The sequence below is a fragment of the Lepisma saccharinum genome, chromosome 8 (genome assembly GCF_977018435.1).
Source record: "Lepisma saccharinum chromosome 8, izLepSacc3.1, whole genome shotgun sequence".
Lineage (NCBI taxonomy): Eukaryota > Metazoa > Arthropoda > Insecta > Zygentoma > Lepismatidae > Lepisma > Lepisma saccharinum.
Genome location: NC_139236.1, coordinates 80251407 through 80275100, shown reverse-complemented (window position 1 = coordinate 80275100; position 23694 = coordinate 80251407). Strand labels below are relative to the sequence as shown.

Sequence of the window (23694 nt, the reverse complement as noted above, 5' to 3'; positions counted from 1 at the left end):
AGTGAAGTTTGCGTGTCATATTAACAATGCCAGAAAACTGAATCCGATCGGTTAATGATATGGCGAGGCGATGGAAACATCCAATTAAAGGACAGGGTGGATAATCATGTCTGTAAACACTGTAGGGTTGCAAACGGCGGCTATTATACACCATATTTTGACATCATGGGAATTGAGTTATGGTTGCGAGAGCCAAAAATGTACTTGGTAAAGACTCTTGTTGGGGTTGTTTTAATATTTTCAGGTGGAGCCTGTTCGGTGTCCATGGGTAATAAGTAGGGTGACCATACGTTTCGTTTTGACCGGGACAATCCCGTTTCAGAGGCGTGTCCCGGTCGTCCCGTCGATATTAGTAAAAAGTCACTATTGCCCCGTTTATAAAAGTCTAGGAGTTATCTTGAAAACCAAATCTAAATTTGAGAGACAGTTCATGCTAAAAAAATATGTTTTATGTGTGTTCCGTTGTTTGTAGAGCAGTGCATAAGCATGACCAAGAAGCGTACATGCAGTTTCAATACGGAATTGAAACAAGATTTTAAATTCCTGCGCCTTGACACAAAGTCAAAAGACAAATCTCGCGTTGTGTGTCTGTATATGTGGGGTAAGGTTTTCGAGGAAGTTTATGAACGGTTGGGGAAGAATAAAGTTGTTCTCAAGAAGATTGGTTCTTCTGTTAAATACCTCTGGCACTCCTCAACTTCAGCGTAGGACTAACATGAAAAGTTGATCAGAAGGAGCGAGAAACACTATGTAAGTCATACCGAGATTATAATAACTGATACCTCTTGACAACGAGAGATCATATTTCAGTTATTGTTCATGGATCCGTCCTTTAATAAATAATAGTAGTAATAATAATATGTTAATAATAACAATAACTTTACAATTAGGCTTGACCGATTTTTCAGGATCTCCTTGGGATGTCCCGTTTTGGAGTCAAAATATTATGGTCACTCTAGTAACAAGTATTGGACACTTTTTCTCCATCTCTTCGTTTCTCTCCTCTATGTTTCCCTCCCTCTTTCTTCCTTTACCTCTCCCTCTCTCTGTGTCTGTCTTCTCCCACCTCTCTATCTCATTTCTGCTTTATATGTCTCTCCTTCATCTACTCTCATTTATCTCTTTTTTCCTCTGCTTCTCTCTGTTGTACATTCTGTATTTTTATTCTCTCTCGCCAAGAGATTTACCATCTTTTGATGCGGAACGACATTTAGGGGGTGCGATGTTGAGAATACAGGAAAAGTGAAACATGCATGTTTGGTTTAGACGCTATATCAAATACCAAGCAACATTTAGTAGGTCTTCATGGAAATATGCCAATTAAAAAAGCTCTAATCCACCCTCGTGTCTACTAGGCTTGTCAAGTTTAAATAATAGAATTCCTCACATAAATACAAGAAACCGTTTCAGTGCTGAACAATGGCTGCTAGAGTAATGGCGGGCGATACAAGAGAAGTACAGCGTGTTTAAAAAAAATTGATATTATTTCAGATGTAAATGTCTCAGTAACTACATAGTCAAGCTAAAGGAAACTATACAGGTGCAATCCTCAACTCAATGAGATTTATGCATAAAAATTTGAATAAGAAACTCGAAGGTATATGGATGTCATAAATGATTGTTCACAAGTGTTCAATATGACCTGTGATACGGCACACATCAAGTCGGTAGTCCCGCTGCTGCCAAACACTCTGCAGAATGTCTGCGGTTACATTCTCCAGTGCGGCGGTCATTCTCTGAAGGGGTTCCTCTAGGCTTGTAGGAGGAGGGGGTCATAGATGAGGCCCTTCACATAGCCCCAGAGCAAAAATCACAAGGGGTCTCTCTAGCATATCGACACAGAATTGCTTGCGCATTCGCTTCCCATCTGCCTTTAAGGCTTGACGAGCTGCAGCCTATAGGGTGACATTCGCAAGCGTTTCCTTACGACACGTCAAACTGTCGTCAGAGGAATCTGATTTTCCTGACTTGCTCTTCTCATGGAATGCCTGGAGCATCACACAAATGTGTCCCGAACCCGCTCGACAAACTCGTCCGATACTGATGGACTTCCAGATCCATTTGTCCTGCACAGACAGCCATCCTCTTTGAACTTTTTGTGCCATGTCCACATCTGCATTACAGCTGGTAATTTCCCTCATATATGCACGCTCCACAGTATTGTTCGACTGTATTCGAGCTTACTCTAACACAAAAATAGGCCTTTTCTTTTCCAGTGAATAGCATGTCTATACCTCTAAAGACAAAAATATACCACATTACACATTGACTTTTGAGGTGTTTCTACACATACTGTTAAATTTTCAGATCATTTACACGAGAATTGGTAACGTAATTAGATTACGAAATTATATCAAATTTATTGAAACATTCGGTATATAAAGTAGTACACGGAAGACGGTAGCACCAATGAAGCCTTCTTGAAACTTAAAGGAAGTGTTCGAGAATACCCCGCGTTCCCTAAGGGAGCGGTATCCCTCATTCCCTTAGAAACGGGAGAGAAAGAGTGAGGAAGATAAGAGGAGATAAACAAATAAAGGAAATAAGAGAGAAGAACAAAGAAAGAGGAAGAGAGAAAGAACTATACAAAAAACAGAGGGACGGGGCAAGAGAGATAGAGAAAGAGGAATATTATAGATACGATTCTCTCGCGAAAAATAGACAGAGAGAGAAAGAGAGGCAGGAAGATGTGAATGACGATATGGAGAAACATTCTATGAATGTTTCGTACTAGCCACAATAATCTGGAAAGTACCCACCGGAAAGTTACTTCGTTCACCCTTGAACCCACCACTTTAACTACCCCACCCTCCAGTAATAAGTAGTATATTTTGTTTATAATCATTACCCAACAGATTAGTGTAAATTATGAGCCTGAGTTGGGTGGGTGTACATATATCCATGGCACTGGCGTATGCAGATGGGTCTGATGGGCCTACAGCCCCTTCCGAAATTTTGAGAAAAATCAACATTTTCAAATAAAGACAGTGAAGAACTGAGGAGGAAACAGATTGGTAAATCCAAACTCGCCTTTAAAATAACACCTCCTTACCATTTTTGAGAAGAGGAAGTTCTAAATATACGAAATATCTTATTGTGTGTACTTAGAAAGCAGCTACGTCCTATCCATCTTTACAATTCCAGCCCCAACCGAAAAAAATCCTACGTACGCCAGTGATTCATGGTAAGGGGACTACGGTTTAATGTTAGATGTGCTGCTTATAATAGGTATTTAGATTGATTGAACGAATTAGAACAGTCTAATAGATCAAATAAGCTTACATATTAAACAATTTGTTACGAATTCTGACAAACGTCTTGTTTTAACACATATGGCTAACAGTGCCGATGTTCATGCGGCGCAGCTTATTAATGTTCTACCAAGGGCTACAGCTCAACAGGGTGATGTGGGGTCGGCACGTCGAACCCTCAGCCGTTGCAGGAGATTTTCCCAGACCGGGTTTACGCTACTCACTCGTAGCTCCCCAATTGCCTCACGATGGTGGGTTGCCACCGGGTTGCATTCTGTTCACTAAATAGATTATTTTTTTCGCAACGTTTCAAAGCCAGATTTACTATTGTCTTCTTTCAAGTGTGCACACAGTTCCTTTCTATTCCCAGTTTTTGACTTGAGCTGACGGACGGAGTGGAGTGACAGATTATTACAGCAAAGCTCTAGTATACAAACAGAAAAGTGGCTTCACTGTGACGCATATTTGTCTGTTTCTACCAGTAATACCTTTTTGTTGATTGAATGCCATCGAGTTTTAATATGCCTCGGCACTCTCTCTCTCTCACATCTTATGTTTATTAATTAGGTTATTTTACCTCGCTTTTCTGCTACTGTGGACTAATCGCGACGATGAGGATGGGTGATAATATGGTGAAATTGATGAAGGAACACTAAAAAAAGAACACTAATGTCCAGGCTGGAATACGAACCCGGAGCCCCTGATTTATGTATTTAGAGACTCGAAACGAGACCGAGACGATAACGAAGCCGAGACGATAACGAAGCCGAGACGATAACGAAGCCGAGACGATAACGAGGCCGAGACGGATACATATAAATCTATATGAGAACTAGACCAGGACACTGCCATCCATACAATCAAAGATTGACTGATTGATTGATTGATTGAGTTGGTGTTTTAAGTCCACTTTATGCACAGTAAGGTTAATCGGGACTGGACCTACAGTTTAAACTTGGATCCGAACCACTATGTGCTTCCACCGGGTTTACAATCAAAGAGAATTCTGCATAGATCCTTGGTGATATTACTTGAAATAGGGTTAGCAACACTGAAACCATTTATCTCGCTAAAAATTCTCACGGAAAACGGCGTATTCTTCCCTTGTGACTTCTTTAAAATATGATTATTGACATATTCAGAAAAACTGTGTGTCTAATCTGTACATCAGGACTTGTTCGTTTCATTTTCTCCAGCAAAAGCAGTAAAAACGAATATTAACTGGTCTATTTATCGTGGTTGATAAGTATGCAAGGGAAAAGGTAACGCACGAGAATCCTTTCATTTTCCAATTTTCAAAAATAATCTGGGCATGAACTGTGTGATTGGGGATTTACGTAGTGTCTCCAAAAGGCATAAATATTTTATGACCAAACTGCGTTTTACCAATAGGACTGGAGATAGCAATAATTTCATGCTTGTCTCGTCCTCTTTACATTCCAAATGCAGTACGTAACTGCCATGTAATACTTCGAGAAGCTCGCGGTACATCCAATAGTACTTAACGGTAATATGACTTTAAATAGGCAAACGCCTATTCTATTAATTATTCCATAACAAGATTAGTCTTCCAAGAGTAATTATTTAAGCCATGAGACAATAAAAAAGATCATTCTCATCTTTCCTAAGCCATCAAAAGTGACAAAACACAATCTTCCGTTAATTTTCTGGAAATTGTTGCAGTTAATGAAAATATCGAACAATGGATCTCTAGAAACATGATTTTTCAGTACTCAGGTAAAGTTTTCAAAATTTTGATCTTACAGTTCTTGAGATAATCGTGACCAAATTGGCCCGTAAGCTTACACATGCTTGTTGAGGAAAATTCTCAAATTCTTGACCACCTTAAGCGAAATGAAATTATGAATCCCACTCTAAGTCTACTTATGAAATGCTCACACAATCTTCTAATCACTTGTGTCTTTCCGGTGTCGTGGTAATCAAGGAGTTCCCGGTTTGATACCCGCTGGAGACACATAGTGCTTCGGATCTCACTTTAAACTATAGGTCCTGTACCGATTAGCCTAATTGTGCATAAAGTGGACTTTAAACTCAACTCCTAACCACTTAAGCAATAGTAAATTCAAACCTGACTTGGTCTTACCATATTAATAATATATTCAAGAAAGTGTATGCATATTTACATTTATTATGCAAATTAGAAACACAATTTTCCGCCTATATAAACGGCGACTTGCACAAGCTATTGTTCGCTCTCATTTTGTCTATTGTAATTGTATACGTAAAGGATTGCAATGAGATGCTGGCAATGATAATTCAAGAAATCCAAAATTATTAATATGCACATCGTTTTTACAGTTGAGCCAGGGAAGACAAAACTAGCTGGGAAGGTATAGTCCAAACCCGAGAGGACGAAGCAGGTAAAAACACAAGCCATACACTGTGATATTTCGTTTATATAGATTTGCTTGTTTTTATTTTCATTCTGAACCCTTCCATAATTTGAAACAAATCTCTACGTACTTCATTGATGTTTCCACAGCAAACTATTTTCACGGAACCCTTACCAAGGTTATTAGAAGTATAGGTTGGGCCAATCCGTTGTTTACTCGTAATGACGAAACGACGGTAAGAGGTGAATTTATCCATGAAATGAATTCCAAATCTATGCGCTAGTGTTGCACTATGCAGATAGGAAACCATGCCAGAAACTGAACACACGAAATCGAGTACACAAATGAGAATTTCCACCCATTTACATTTTGTGGCTTCAGACAAATTGAAAATAAATATAGATAGGTACTTATTGTTATGCGGGACAGAATATTTTTGATCGGAACGGGAATTTTTTTTTAAATCCCGACATTCGGGACGGGAAATATTCGCAATTTCTCGACTAGTCGGGAAATCTCAAATTCTCATTTTCACCTTAAGAGATTTTCTTTGCATTTCTGGAATGAAAACTAACAATTTCCGATAAGTTCCAGACACTTGCAATGTAGAAAACGTCAAGAATTAATACCGTTTTAAAATGACCATTCGGTATTTCCCGACTTCTCGGGATCCAGAAATTTAGGGAAGTCATTTGCTGAAGTCGTGATAGGGACGGAATTTTTCTTTCCTATCCCGATCCCGACTTTCCGAGATACCGCACTCCACTTGTTATTATTATTTATTTTAGTTCAGCACAAGATGCATCTTCCAAGTACGTTATATACGTTTTTCAAAAAGATTCTTCGGCCACCGAGCTTTGGATTCGTGTGGAAACGCTAACGTGAATCATGCTAATGCTAGAATCTGCAGTGCGCATTTCTGCCCAGAAGATTATGTACGTAATCTGAAAAGTCAACTTTTAGGTTTACATCGAAGAAAGATCCTTAAGCAAGATACCTTCAACTCCTTATTATGAGCAGGAATGTAGGGAGTATAATCCTGGTAAATACTTCGCCTACCATTTCTTTGCCATTGGTGTACAATTCTCTCTCGCTTTTTCCCTACATATTCACATAAAGCAATAAAAATACAAACTGCTAACTTTTCATTCCATTTTGGTTATTTATTAAACGGTACGTGTTTGTATTTATATTTGATAAATTTACTTTGCTCTTCCGGCCATTTAAGTCAATTGAGATTATGAAGAAGTGATAAAATAGATGAATGGCCAATCACAGTTCCCCTTACTTACAAGAGCGACCACAAGAAAAATAACCTTCCTCCTATTACGTTCAACTCGGAGTATAAGAGAGCATGCTCCACTCTCCCCCTCCCCTCCACACTGGAGTACGGTGCACAGGAGTCGCGAGTCTGCGCAGGTTTCTTTGCTTGTGGTTCCACTATAATAGTAATATAAAATTGTACACTCACCTCACTTAGTTCTCCGGCAGTTTGTTTCTTTATACATCATATTTGGAGAAGATACAATTCAATCTATAGTTGTACGTACACACCTTATTACTGACTTCCTTGACCCTGGATGTACAGGGTCAAGGAAAACAAAGAAATGAGCATAATTTTCTCTTCGGTGAAGATGTTGTACCTAAACCAAAAAAAAACAACTCAAATAATGAATTCGACAATGTAAATTGATGAGATTTAGTAAATCATTTGATAAAGTGGACTAATCGCAAAGGACATAATCAGCTCAGATCCTATTACTTCTTCATGGTATGTGACGTAAAGTTCCCGCCCAACCGTTTGACGGCGTTAGTGGTTATCGCATCTCCTTTTCCATAGCCTGTAGTACACATCCTCATCTAGACATTGTTCTTGTTCTGGTGTTTAATATCTGCATACTGCAACACTGTCGTTTTGTCATTTCACGTGACTTCACATTGAAGTGATGCATTCACTTGGCCGGTCACACGTCATCGCACGCAAAAACTTCAACCGTTACCATGGTTTTGGGCCAGGGCTGACCCTTACCTTCCCAAAATGTCATTGCTGCACAGACCAGACCAGATCGGAAACGTAAGCCTTTTTACATGGGTCAACTTTAAGCCAAAAATTTCGTAGAGAGGGAGATACTATCATGGCGGCGAAGCATACCTTCATATTTCCACTTGTAACAACTATTTTGAAGATTGTGAGTGATTGCACCATTCAAGATTGTAATTGTTAAGTTTATTAAGAAATATATAAATATACACATTACACTTTACAAATGAGTACAAATAATTTCTTCACAAAAATGAAAACTTAACAAGCTCTGACGTGCATCTCCGCCATATTTCTAACCCCAGGACTATGCACGGCTTCAAACAAAAGCTCATCGTTTTCAGTCTGTAATTAGAGGTATGTGATTTCTGCCGTCACCCCTATTTTGACAATGAACAAGTCCAGTTGGCGCATGCGCACTTCTGTCCATGGTTTCGGCTAAGTCAGCCCGACTGTACAGTATATGTATAATGTTAATAGCTACGATCACTTAAGGGAGTACACGGAGTAGTGACACTAACACGGGAACTGAACAAGAGAAACCTTATTAAGAAAAATTGTTCTCATGGATGTCCTCGATGTGCTATGGAAGTTTGTCGGTACTTTTCGGCGACACCCTGTACATAACACTATGCCAGGTTTTAATTCATGATTACTTACAGACAATATGCTTCTGAAGTAATCAAATGGCTGGGGCACCAGTGAAGCAGACAAACAATTTGATTTGATTCTTGTTATTTAGCGTCGCTTTTCTACTTTTGGTTAATCGCAACGATGAGGATGAATGACGATGTGATGGCCGGTATTCGAGACCGCTTGCGTCGTTTCGAGCTGTGCTAACCACTCCGCCACGGATGTTGATAGCGAAAATAATATCCCGTGTATTATTATATTCAGAAATATTTCATTGACTAGTTGCATTGAAGAAATTTCCCTCGGTTTTAGAAAACATGAGTGCAGCTAATTATGCCAACAGTCCATTGTTGACTTGTTTTCAATCATTTCATTCTTACATTCTAATTTTGAAATAAGTGAGTTTTCATAGATCTTGCTTGCATTCTAATGTTCTAACGTCATCACTCATCCACACCTTCGCAAATTAGCCAAAAGTGTCACAAGAAGCGAAGTAAAATAAAGCTAACCAATTACAAACTGCAGTTTTGGTCTCAAATTTCAAGGTGAGACAGGCACGAGACACATGTTAACACCATCCTACGTAAAGGATATCAAAGAACAAATACTATTACGAAAATATTTCTTATTTGTACTAAGTTTACAGCTTCACGATCCAAAAACCAATACGATTAAGTCATACGGGAAAGAACCCACGTTACGTCTCCTTGCAGTGGTTCAGACGTAAAGCCAGTCATGTCTAGAAATCCCGAAGAGCTGTGCTAATTTACAAATCAGGATTCTTAGAAGTGACGTAGTTTAGAATGTCAAGTACACAATTTAACCTCAAACTCTGAGAAGTAAACACTACACTCCTTCGAAGAGGCTGTGTGTGTATATATAGGAACGTCGTCAGTGATAGGTTCCTAACAGTCCACACCATGACAACCTTCAGCTTTCTTCTTTTCGTCACCTTGTGCATCTACGCGGCAGCTTTGCCACTAGAATCGGGTAAGATATCGTACTAATATATTATTGTCATATTTTGGGACATGTTCGCACACGTATGGCCCTGCGAATATATTGGCGCCATATCAAATTTAAATTATTGTCACTTTTGCATAGATATATACTAATGTCCAAAATTAAAGCAACAAACGGAAATTCTTTCCCGTGTGTCCATTTGACCACATAATACGATCAGGTGATAGTAATATTTATGATCTCATAGACAACTGGTTTAAGATAGAAAATAAACTAAACTTAATGTACCACGATTCAGGGGTGCCCAGATGCCCATCCCCCCCAGGGCAATGGCGCATCCCCCCGAAATCATGTCATGTGTTTCCCCCAAATCGAATCATTCGCGCCCTTAAACCATATCGTAATCCCCACAAAATATTTAATTACGATAGCGTGTCTACCGAAAGTAACTTTTTTCTTTGCTTTACTGAACATTATAATTGATCTGCTCCTCCTCACTAAACAGGGGTGCCATCACTCAAGACCACCCCTAAAATCGTTCATCATAATCAAGAATATCGCGTGGATCCCACTTTATACTCTATGTTCAGTCCCGATTAGCCTTAGCGTGCATAAAGTGGACTCAAAATACCAAATCAATCAATCAATCGAGAATATCGCTTGTCTTGTAAAGCAGCTTTAGTATAAAAATTTCATATTCATCTCATTAAAGCGCCAGACACACATCGTAGCAACAGATTATTGAGAGCGAAGCGAGGAAGAAAATATTTACATCCATTTCTTTGCATGCTTTGAAGAATATTAATTTAATGGGGTGTCAATACTTTCTTAAGATCCCGAGATATTTAGTATTTTCCTTCTCCAGCTTTTCCTTTGGCACATTCGGGGTCGGAAACGTGTGGATGCCTTATCGCTAAATACAGTCTCAAAAATGTAATGTTCGAAATCTCTCTCCACTACAGAAATCCCTTGACAATCTAAGATTTAACATTTTATCAAAAGCTTTCTATCTCCGCCTTTAAATTTCATACTCAATCCTACCACCAAAATTTCCATGCCAATTTTAGACTTACTGTTAATATTGAAAAGTAGATATTGCCTCCTCCAAAAAATTAATTCTCAGTCTCCACGCCAGAATTTCCGCAACAGTCGAAGACAATAGTATTACACAAGAATTGGATTCCCCCTTCAATTTAATGCTCACTAATGCTAACTAAAGTACTCGCCATAATCTATGACCTAGAGTTGGATACTGTCCTCCCCAAAGTTTAATTCAGAATCCCCCTTAGAACCCACGTGCCAATTAAGGCCTAATATATAGGAGTTCGATACCCCCCACCCTCGATAATGCCCTAAACACTTTCATTTCTTCATCTAATAGATTAAATATGGTGCATTTAAGGTGTAAAGTTTTACATATATTTTTTAAAAGATATAAATGTTGAATTTTATATTATTTGAAGGGAAAAATCCCCCCAAAAATCTCGATAGCGCAACCTGCGCCATAAAACCCCCCTGTGGACACCCCTGCCAGGATTTATCAACAAGAAAATCACGATAGCAACAGGTTAAACTTGGCAAATTTATGAACAAAAAAATCACACGAGGAAAGGATTTCTGTTTGTTGCTTCAATTTTGGACACTAGTGTAGTTCTAATAACCAAATTATATTATACTTATGGGTTATTGCTTGTTCGGGTGCCAAAACTTAAGGTTGGGGGCAGGTACAGTTTGCTTTCACTTGGTACACAAGGTTTAGCAAGGTTTAGCATTTAACAAGTGTATAAGTTTGCTAATTTGAAAAGTTTAGAAAATAACTTCATGTATGTACTCTAATATTGTACAAATATTCAACACATGATTGTCTATTTTCATAATAATAAACTGGGTAAATATTGTCCGTTTCAAAATAGTTAGATATTTCATATAAACGAATTGTATAGTGACACTATATTGGAAAAGCAGTATTTACGTCTGTTGTCATTTTCACATTTTTAAACATAATTTAAAAAATAATTGTTTTCCGTCATTTCGTGCGCTCGCCGACGTGGTTCGCTTATTTGGAAAGTTTTGAACGTAACTTTGTGTGTACGGGCTCTAATATCGTACAAATCAACAAAATATTCAAAATTGTATATTTTCTTAATAATAAAGTGAGTAAGCAATAACCGTTTCAAGATAGTTAGTTAGATTTTTTGTATAAACGAATTCAATTGCGACATTAAATTCGAAAAGCAATATTTACGTCTTTTGACATTTTCACATTTGTAAACATAATTGAAAAATTATTGTTTTCCGTCAATCCCCTTAAATTCCCACCTCTCCTCTGTAATAAATTCTGATGCTCATGTTTTGAAATTCGAAAAGTCTAGCATAATTCCCTTACAGTAGTTTTCGGGGTGAAAATAAACTTTCTTTAAGTCCCATAGCAACGTCCATTTCCATGGACAACAACAAGCACGGCAAGCTCTAAAGAATTGTTTGTTATTATGCCTCTAAACATTTAGTTAAAAGAATCACGATGTACATAATTTTTTCGCATTGAGTATACCAATATATACATAATTGTATCTGGACTGAAACTCCTTATTATGTAGATGTCACTGTTATTTGAAGCATCTATTCTAACTTGGGGTTGATTCATGTGTGTGTGTTATTGATCTGTGATAAATATAATGTAGCTTGACAATCAAAACATGAATCAAACAATGTGCATATGATAGCGTTGATCCTCATATATTAATTGATATGGTAAATTAGACAAATACTCCGAGAATAATTATGAAGATAATATGGAACTTAATGATAAATAAGAAAATATTGTTTTGGTTTGACGACACACTTAGTGCGCCCCGTATCACTTTACAAGGATTACCTCAGGGAAGCCCACTGAGTCCATTATTATTTAATATATATATATATGAGAGGAATATTTCAATAATTCTACAATAAAAATAATTCAGTATGCAGACGATTTGTGTATATTAGGATCATTTTGTAATCCATATGAAGGTATTCAAAAAATAGAAAATATTTTTTATGAAGTGAAATGTTGGCTGGAGGGAATGAACTTTATCATATCACAGAACAAGTCAGCACCTGTATGTTTTAATAACAAAAGTGAACATAAATTTCCAACTACATTGACACAAATTGCTGGTATTCCATTTCAAAATAAAGTAAAATATTTAGGAATTAATTTTGATAGAAAATTTACGTGGATGGATCATATAAGGTATTTAAAAAATTTCAACATGCTAAAAATTTTAGCAAATACTAATTGGGGTACTCACCCAAGAATAATGTTCTTGTTTTACAAAAAAAATTTAGGCCTAGAATACGGATGCAGCATATATGGAAATGCTACAGAAAGATAGATAATTTAAAAAGAAAAGTCTTCAGGAGATTATTGGGGCTCATGAATTTAGCTCCCAATGTAGGGGTTTATAGAATCCATAGAGAAACCTTTTAAGTGTAGATGCAAATGGATTACAAGTAAATTTGTTTTCAAGTGCTGGAAAACACAAGAACATCCAGCAAATAAACTTATGCAAGAACAATGGATTTTATATCAAGAGAACAAAATAAAGGGACAACATTCATTTTCCTACAATGTAAAATAGAATTTCAAGATTTATTTTCAACAATAATAACGCATAGCATACATCCAATTTATGACATTTCATATGATCAAATACTAGTAAGGAATGTTTCATTAACAAGTTATACAAATATTCAATCATATTTATAAAATTGGGATAATTATAGATTAATATACACAGATGCATCAAAAAAAAAGAAGAAATAGGATGTGCTTTTATTGACTCTTCTAATGGAAATATTAAAAAGTTTAGACCACCTGGAGAGTGTTCTTTTTTCTCACTTATGTACATTAATAATATTCCAGAAAAAAATATACTAATATTAACAGATGCTAAAAGTGTTTTGTACAGTGTGCAATCTTCATATAAAAAGTTATATAAGGCATCAGAATTGGTGCTTTACATAATAAGATTATATGATATGGTAAGTTAACTACAGAGGGAAGGACAATTCATTTTGCATATATACCAGCACATTCAAGATTCCATTATTATGAACAGGCAGACAAAAATGCTAAAGAAGCAATAATAATGGATCACAGAACGAATATATTATTATCATATACAGATATGTTGCCAAGAGTTAAAAACAAAATTCAACAAGATTGGGAGATATGGGTTAATCAAAAATTTACATATATGGGCCATTCATATAAAAATGTACTAAATTTCAACAATAAGACTCGGTGGTTTTATACGATTAATATACCCAGAAAGTTTTTAGTTTTAATACTAAGATTGAGATCACGTCACATACGTTTAAATCACCATTTATATAAAATTAATTGAGTTAATTCACCTATGTGCAAGTGCAATCTAGATCAGGAAGATGCTCATCATGTTATATTTCAATGTCCACTTTATACCACTCAAAGGAAGATCTTATTCAAGAATTTAATAAAAAAGGGAATACCTCTCCCAACTTCTTTATCCTCTTTAATATCGTCACCAGATGTAACAATTGTATTTATCATTTTTAGATTTTGCATGATATTGATGTATATATGTGATGTATATGAAAACTGTATATATTCAAAATTTGTAATTTGATGTAACAGTATCATGTTACATGCATGACTTATGTTTAGGACACTTGGTGTAGAGCTGGTATACGGCTAAAACCAATAAAGTATGAATGAATGAACAATGTGTGCAAAAAAATTCGCCGTAGCAACGTGTTGCTAACGACGTGAAAAAGGGTTAAATGAGCGATTTTTTTTAATTTTCTCGGCCTTTTGGTGGGTAGTAATTTTTTGCCTTCGGGGCTTCCTTCATGGAGAACATTTATGTCAGTGAGTCAGTGGTGGGATTGGGGCTATATATATTGAACAAGCTTTGTGAACAGATGGAAGATTTCTCTGCATCGTAGAACGTCCCATTTGAGTAAAAACATGTAAGGAAAAGCAAGAGGGCCACTTGTGCTATTTGTGTGGCATTTGGTTTTTGTTGGATACAATGTTGTTCTTGGGACAGGTTCCATTCTTGTTTGCCTTTTACTACTAAGAAAACTTTCCAATTATAATTGGACGGATGTAAGTCCATACATAACAAAATTATGGTATAAAACTGTTAAAATTATAATACTATTCTTCAGCAGGAAATCTCGCACTATTACACCCAAGTGTTGCCACGTCCTATCACGTGAACATCTGCCAGCTTAGCACAGGGTAGAAACAATGAGATACCTCTGGGTACAGATCAGAGTGACTAACACTACGAATATATGGAAAGAAACAATAGATTTAACCCACTACGGATGGTACAATTCGTAATATATTCTTGAATAACATGTACAAATACTAGATAACTTTGGAAATCTTTCTATAGAATATTTTTCCTTCTATTTTTATTTCTTATTAATTACAGCCAATCTTCTTCTTTGGGCTTCTTCTTCTCATAATTACTAAGGCTTCTTCTTCTTGTAATTACTAAAGCATCTTCTTCTTATAATTACTAAGGCTTCTTCTTCTTGTAATTACTAAAGCATCTTCTTCTTATAATTACTAAGGCTTCTTCTTATAATTACTAAGGCATCTTCTTCTTCTAATTTCTAAGGCTTCTTCTTCTTATAATTATTACTAAGGCTTCTTCTTTTTACAATAACTAACGCATCTTCTTCTTATAATTACCTACTGTATTTTTACATCCATATTTACAAATTCCTGATGCTACTTGAGTTTCTTCATCTATGTAACATCATCCTTTCCTTATTCTTTATTTACATCTTTTGGTTCGTTCATTGGTCTTGCTAATGAGCCTTTTAGGTCATGGCTGGATTGATTTTGACTTGTACGTGGATCATTAGATACGCTTCCCTTTGTATCATTGTATATACTTCCTGGAACGGTATGTATATCTAGGTTCTGCAGCTTATATGCACGTTCTTGTTTGGAGACGACGTGCAATAGACCCAGTGGATCATATTTTATGATTGGAGGTTATATATTTCTCCTCCTTCCCTTTTTCGTCTTGCCAAAATAGGTTCTTACGTTTTCCTGCCTCCTCTCTTTCCTCGTTTCTTTCGCATCACCTTATACAAATTGACGGAAATATTAAGAAAATCTATCTCCCAGATAGACAAAGAGAAAGGGGTTAGTTAAAGATCGCCGCCTGACCGGCGCTAACCTTAACTTGGAGCTGCAATAGATGCGCCTACCAAAAGTGCTTGGGTGCCTGCCGTGAAATGGCGCTACACCTGGGAAAACAACCCAAAAGCCGCTCGAAACTCTCAGTTCGTGGGAACCGTAATAGACCCAGAATCGTAATTACAATTCGACTTCTTTACTTTTATATAATGATCACTTATGCTATTACTGAATATTAATTACCCTTTCCACCTTATTTATATCCTGTTATTGTGCTAAGTTTATTTATTTATTTCATTATAATTAGTATTAATATCTACAATCATTATTTCACCACATCAGGGCTTTCCCTTTTTCCTTTTTACAATGGTAGCCGTTTTCTTGAGTGCTGCCATCTCTAGCCCACTTTCTAAACTGCTTTATGCATCATCAAATATAAGCGTCGTTCTTCTTGCATGCTGCCATCTATGATCCTCTACCTCAAACAACAACAACAATGCAGTTTGTGTACGTGAATTGAATTTGAATTGATTTAGTTTATTTTACTTCGCGTTTTGTGCCTCTTGGCTAATTTGCGAAGATGGGGATGAGTGATGAAATGATGAAATTGATGAATGGAGATTCACAAACAACCAAGCCCGACCGGGATTCGAACCCGGGACCCTTGGCGTCGCAGCGTGATGTGCTAACCACTCGGCCACAGGGTCGGGCAGTTTGTGTACGTGACAGTTTGTATAAGTGACAGTGTGTAAGTTAGGAATCGAGCTGCTAGGGTCAGCCTTGTTAGTACCTTGGGAGCTAAATGCTAACTGTTAACAGTACGAAACCTGCTCTGCCTAACCTATCCACATATGCATATAGCAGCTTAAATAAACAAAATTTAAAAACTGCCTCACCTATTTACATGGTTATTTATTATATTATATGCATACGTGCATATGTTAGGCAGGTCATGTTCGTTACTGTTAGCAGTTAGCATTTAGCTCCCAAGATACTAAGGCTGTCCCTAGCCGCTCGTGGGTACGAATGATGAAACTGAACTGGATGACGAGAGATGTCCCGCTTGGAAGCATAACGATATGTTCTATTTTCACCACTAGAATTTTTTATCTTTTGCATGTACCGTTAATAAAATTAAACTCTTTGATCATACATTTTTCTTCAAATATACAGTAATATGAATCTCAGTTCTTGATGAATGCAAGTCCATTATAATTAACTTTCTACATACAAAAGTATTATCAAAGCGATAAATTTTCCCATGAAGATAGATGCATTGTCTAATTCATATTCTCCGAATCATAACATCAGACGTGTTGTGAATCATTTCATTATTTTCTTGTGCTAGTTTTGCATCCATGTATTAAGACATTTGAGGAACTTGGTCAGGATGTGGTTCAAGCAGCGAAGTAAAAAAAAACTGACTCAAATGACAGTATGCATACCTGGGTTGAAACAAACTATGAAAATTTGCAGGGGGTCGAAGGATCTCTTCTGACACCTAGGCATACTTGCACAACAGAGGAAAAATTTCATTTGTATTTGTTTCACCTCTTTATACAATTATTATTTGTGATAATTAATTCTATATTGCTAGCTTATGAAAATTCTGTATTGCTTCTATCATTTTATTCGAATTTTCTGATAGAGGACCTCTTTTGTTTCAGGCATTGCCAAACGAAATGTCGGAATTGCCTTCCCGGGTAGCCAGAGCATGAGCTCTAGTCAGGCTTCAAGTGAAAGTCTAGCTGCAGGTGGAGCTTCTAAATCACAAAGTTCTAGCGGAAGTGAAAGTCTAAGTTCTGGTGGATCCAGCGGCAGCAAGAGTCAAAGCGGGAGTGAAAGTCTAAGTTCTGGAGGCTCCAGCGGCAGCAAGAGTCAAAGCGGGAGTGAAAGTCTAAGTTCTGGTGGAGTCAGCGGCAGCAAGAGTCAAAGCGGGAGTGAAAGTCTAAGTTCTGGTGGAGTCAGCGGTAGCAAGAGTCAAAGCGGGAGTGAAAGTCTAAGTTCTGGAGACTCCAGTGGCAGCCAAAGCGCTAGTTCCAGCAACAGCTTCTCGGGACAACAAAATGGACACATAGGGCATCATCACCGTCCGGGACATATCGGTGGATCCTTCAGCAACAGCCAGAGCGAAAGTTCAAGCGGAAGCAACGTTGGACGTTGGCCTGGACAATTTGGCGGTTCGCAGAGCCAAAGTGGCAGTTCCAGCCAGAGCTCGTCCGGTGGAAATTTTTCCGGAAGTTCCAGTCAAAGCCAAAGCAGCAGCGGTAGCAGTGGGGAGAACTCGGGAGGAGGGTTCAGTTCCAGTAAAAGCTCCAGTGGAAGTTCCAGTGGAAGTAATGGGTCTGGAAGTTTCAGTTCCAGCTCCAGTCAAAGCAGCTCATTCAGCGGTTCCAGGAAGCAGCCGATTGAACCGAATATACCTGACGGAATGTGTCGCAGCCATGGATGTTAATGGTTAATAAGTAATAACAAATTCTTATCCGTTCTCCACACAAAACAATAGTAAAAATACTATATCGCCGTGACAAGTAAATACATTAATCAACTTCTAAGTGAATGTTAATTATCACTATTGTGTTCATTTCTTCTAGCAAATCAATAAACCTTGTGAGCAGAATGTTTATTCTCATCTATCTATACCTAATTTATAATATATCCTACTGTATCCTAAAATGATGGAGTCCTGGCTGGCCCAATGAAAGGCAAACCAGGGCACACTTTGGAAGCTCGGTTCCAGATATAAATTAAGTGTTTGTTAATGACTTTTTCAATAGGATTCGAATTAAGAACTAAAGTCACAGGTCTTCAACATCAAAGAGGGGCCTCCAATTGAGAAAAATTGATCCGAAAAGGCCCACCATTTGTGTGTGTGAGCGCGTGCGTGCGTGCGTGCGTGCGTGCGTGCGTGCAGGAAAATATACTGATTATCTGACATAAATTGGCCTAAAAGTTAAACCTCAAATCGTATGTGTGAGGGCTAGGACTCTAGGCCTTCAATCACTTATCAACAAATGAAGAATCAAAAATTCCTATGAGTTGCCAGAAATTATTTTCACATCACTTTTAACCCAATTACTTTATTTTATAATTTACTGCTTATATTGTATCTATTGTCTTGCGATAGCTTTATTCTTATTGTATTGTCTTGTCGTTCAATCCCTTTTTAATCTTTAATTGTATCATTATTTTAATATATGGGTCCTACTTTTTTGGCTAGGTGGTAGATCAGCAAGAGCTGAACCTCGCCCAGCAATAGAGTCATTTCAATTCAATTCAAACACCTATCACTTTATTACGTTTACTATTAGAAAAAATACTTCACATGAATGTAGGTCCTATTATGGGGGTAAATATCATTATTTATTTATTTCGAACCAAATGTCTGTTTTGGGTTTTTAAGCTCACATGACATGACGACAAGAAATATATTTGAAATTACTGAAATGTAAGTAGACGTATACACATTTTGTAGTAACCACCGGGTGAGTTAAGCACATTAAAGCTAAAGTAACGTACAATCACAGACACTTCTGTGTTGTAAGGATCCCATTGACTTTCAATAGTATCGTTACAATCCAAAAGTGTCCGTGACTGTACATAATAGAAAATATAGATACTGAAACAATGAATTATATTAACAATAAAATATTTCAAGTTAAATTGAAGAGATTGAAAGAAAATTTCCGGCTACCTTGTACCCTACAGGCATTGCATACCAAATTTGAAACTTATCCCCATCTGTATTTGACATCTGAAACCAGAACGTACACAACAAGATATAAAGAAGTACTAAGATAATGCATTATAAGTAACATGACATATATATAAAGAATACAAAGTAAAATTCAAGAATTGAATATATAACTTCAAACTGCAATTTGAAAAGTGTGTCTTAATTACATTCTAAACTACAGTGGATTAAATTTAAATTTATGTTTATAAATGCTTGTGTTGTTATCCCTGGCAAAGAGAACAATTCTTCCTTAAGCAACGTCAGATTTTTTTCTCTACCATTGTTACATTCTAGCATTTCAGCATAGATCTTCACCTTCGTTGTAAAACAAGTTATTTCCACCTCCTAATTGTGTTTGTTCCACCTGCGAACAAACGAACGTCGCGATTTCAAGGACAGATCATTGTCGTCGAATGACGTTATCAAGTCTGTGCCAGCAGGGAACTTCAACAAATGGCCTCTAATTCACAGAAAGCCCATTGTTGGTCTTCACACTCATTGTAGAACAGCGAGCTAACACACAAAAGCTCTTAACCCAGCAACTGGATTACTGAAGTCACTTCTGCTTACGTCATTAACGTTACGAGTGTAAAAAAACGCTTTTCCGTGTTTACCAGTTAGTCATACTGAGAACGAAAGGGGAATTTTCAAAATCCTTGAACATTGCTTGTGTTACTGAAGCATATATCTACAGGGTTGCTACATTAAAAAGGGGGAAAATTTATGACGTTCACTCTTACAAACGAAAATGAATATGTAAATTCAAGAGAGAGAAAGATAATGAAAAATTGTGGGAGAAAAAGAATAACGGAGGAAGATTGAAGGAGGGAGAGAGAGAGAGTAGGGTATGAAAAATAGATGGCAAGAAATATAAAAGAGGGAGAAATAGAAGAACTTAAAGTAGCGAGGGTGGGTGAGAAAGAGAATGAACAATAGGGGAAAGCAGAACAAAGGTACAGAATGAAAAGAAGAGAAAGAGGTGTATTTGTATTTTTGTTATTTAGCGTCGCATTTCTTCCACTTTCGGTCAATCGCGACGATGAGGATAAGTAATGATGGCATGAAATTGATGTAAGAACACCCAGAAAGACTCGAACAATGAAAGTTGTAACTATGAAATTAATTTCTAAAGCTTTAAACTATAATTAATAAGCTTATTGTCCTTATATTAGATCCTGCCACATCAAGATCACCAAATGGAACGAGGTTAATGGGTTAAATAATAAATTTCAAAACACTTCTCTGTAATTATTTCAGTCATGAACATCTTTTCTATGTAACATAATCATACATAGATGTCACAAAGAAGTCCGTACATCAGGTTCTGATTAGTACCCATGGAGCGGTAAACGCAGCTCTAACTTATTTAGTATAGCACCTCAACTATATACCGAACCGTTTCTTAATCAAAGTTTCCGCCAACGTCCATCTTCTCTCCCCACTTTTAATTTAGTACCTCAACTATAATCTAACCTCTCTTGATTTAATTTTGCCGTCTTCGTCAATAATTTATGCAGTGACGTCACAAATGCAATTCCAAGTCTTTTTGTGGTACAGCAGTTCCTGGAAGCGAGATGAGGAAAAGTGTTTTTTTAGGGGAACGGAAGTGTTTGGCGAAGGCTGTTGACCTCATGGCATCGCATGCATTAATCCTCTCCCGCTGTTAAATTGGGTTCTCATGTCTTGCATGTGGAATCAGAAAACCTTGCCTTTTTGTTCTAAAGATCGCGTGGAGGAATCTTAGACGGAAAGGCTTCGAAGGGGAAATCCCAAGGTTGACCACATACTTTCCGCTCGTAAACGTGGCTGTTGAAATACTCCTTTGGTCACCCAAAAGAGCGCGACTCAACGTTTAGGATGCTTGTGGCAAATGGCAAAGAAAACAGAGCGCGGACCTCTCTGAAGGCAAGGAACGTACAGCGCGAACCTCAATGAAGACAAATAGCATACAGCGCGGACCTCTGAGAAATATGTAGCCTTGTCCTTGTCTACAGGGAGGATTCGTTAACCTAGACGTACGTACTTTAGATGGCCGAATAACAACAAAATTGCCGACCTCTGTGGCGAAATGATTAGCACAGCACGCTATGACAAAAGAGGACCCGGATTCGAATCCCGGTCTTTGTGAGTCCATTCATCCATTTCACTCATCCTCATCGTTGAGATTAGCCAAAGGTGGCATAAAAGAGACATAAAATAAACCAAATTATTCAATCAATCGACATGAGAATTCTTGGAACTGCTATTTGGAAGGGAGAGGCTGTTTAGCTTCTTGTGTGCTTTTTCATTGGTGAACAGATCTTCCAAACAGCGCTGCGAAAGGAATACCAGGCAAGCTAGTGCCTTAATATCCGTATGTATCAGGTAAAATGTTTGTTCAGACGCCCATTAAAGCGATTACGGTTGGTAGGGGTGGTGGCGGTCCCGAATTTAGGGGTTATTTGGCGATTCAATGGGATCGCAGGGAGGGGATTAATGCAGTTGAGATCTTTAAATATTTTTAACCAATTTCATTACCATGGTTAATATCAAAGTTGAAGTCATATTTTTTTTATTACTTCGTTTCTCTGCTACTTTTGGCTAATCGCAAAGATGAGGATGAGTTGAAATAGAAGAAGGGACACTCACAAAGAACACCCATGCCCAGGCCTGGATTCGAACCCAGGACCTTTGGCGTCGTAGTGTGATGTGCTGACCACTCCGCTACGAAGGCCGGCTCATGTTGTTCAAACAAGATTTACAGTCTTTGATCTAATATTGTCTTCTTTTCCAAGAAATCCTCTGCATTATTTTGTCAAAAATTGGATGTATATCCAAATGAATGTTCGGTAGAGACAGTCCTGTGAACGACTCTTCGTTCATGCGGTATCTTAACGACGTTTTGGGACGTCATAGAGTGGAAATGCTCCTTTCAGATGTGGCAACAGTGACAAGTCCAAGAAGATGGTGTATACTCGGGAAGCAGATTTTCCCACATACCTTCTGGTTAACCTTACTCGTTAGCGGATACCATCTGCTATAATTCGTGTAGCTTCTACTTTCGTCTCGTTTATATTTACGTAATTTGATGGTCCCGGGTTCGATACCCGGTGGAGGCACATAGTGGTTCGGATCCCACTTTAAACTGTAGGTCTAGTCTCGATTAGCCTTTCTATGCATAAAGTGAACTTAAAACAACAAATCAATCAATCATGTAATTTGACCATTACTCCAATAAGTTTTTTACGGTCCAATACTTGTGGTTTCACGTGATTGGGAACTTAATGTTGCGTGTCAGCATTTTATATGCATCATTTGACTACTATAATAATAATTTTGTAGAAATGTGCCCTATGTGTACAGTTAATTTTAGCAGAGCTTTTGTTAGCTTGGTTGGTCTCTATGTGCAGACCTGACTTTTGTTACCAGGACGAAAGTATTTCTCCAAGTTTAAGTGTTATTAACAGTATTAACCCGTGGCGCAACAGACCTTGGGGGCCAGGGTTTACCTACCTGCCGAGATGGGAGATCATACAACCAGTTGCGGGGTGACGTGTTGTCAGCCCCACGAACACCCAGTCGTTGTATGTTTCCATGACTAGGTAGTAACCGTCTACAAACTGATAATTCACAAAAGCAGTGCATCCATATACTTAATGGAAACATAACCCAAAGCTAGATGGAAACACGGTCTCCATTGGTCATTGCACGAAACTTAGTGTATACCCTGTGAGAATTTTAGGACCGCAGCACTGCCTACCTCCAAGTAAGGCTCGTTGACATTCAGCAAGTCACTTCACTCGCTTAAAGAAACTATGACTATTATAAATTGCAATAGTGAAGGTTAAGCTAAATTCTTGTACTTTTTGGCAATTCATTTCGTTTTCCATAATAATAGGCTTTTGTTTAGAATTTTTACCAGGTTATCATGTCAAGCCATTGTCTCCATTAATATTATTTATAAGGATATATTGATTGTCTTAATTGTAACTCTGTCAAGATAATAAAAAAATGAGAACATTTCTGCATTTTCCCTCCAGTACGTACAGTCACCGGCAATAAAAATGGAGTACCTAGAAATACTCGCTTCTCTGCAAGGTGTAACGAATGTTGCCTAACTGTATGGCGGTTGTAGAAGTTGCCATTGAATAATGTACAGTAAACGGAATATGCAATGACACCAGAAGAAAGTCTTAGAGACGGGATACAGTTTATAAATACGGTACCTTTCTTCGATTAAACCACCATTACAAGCTACACTCTGTGCCGTAAAGCTCTGAAGTAAGCAAACAATAATAAGTCTCCGTGCAAGTAGTACCTTCAGAGCTCTATCACTGAACACGTGAGAGGGGAAAGTGAGTACATGGAGCCGAAAACTCGGAAGCCGTTACCAGAAGGTCACATTGTCCTGCTCCTGCCACTCGCCTTCTCCACTTCTCTACCGTTAAACGCAACCTTGCTCCACATATTCCTGAGACTGAGTGAAGAAGGCAAGAGTTTACACTCCTCACTAGTGGGTCACCTCATCTGGGGAAAAAAAGCAGGTCTTA

The 23694-nt window shown here is 37.7% G+C and overlaps 1 protein-coding gene across 1 annotated transcript; it reads left to right on the top strand.

Moving 5' to 3' along the window:
* Nucleotides 1-9174: 9174 nt before the first annotated feature.
* On the top strand, nt 9175-18049 carry LOC145991575 (uncharacterized). The gene is made up of 2 exons (XM_083127620.1): nt 9175-9269; nt 17097-18049. Exons 1-2 carry the CDS (start codon nt 9200-9202, stop codon nt 17882-17884), a joined length of 858 nt encoding a protein of 285 aa, XP_082983746.1. The 5' UTR covers nt 9175-9199; the 3' UTR covers nt 17885-18049.
* Nucleotides 18050-23694: the final 5645 nt, after the last annotated feature.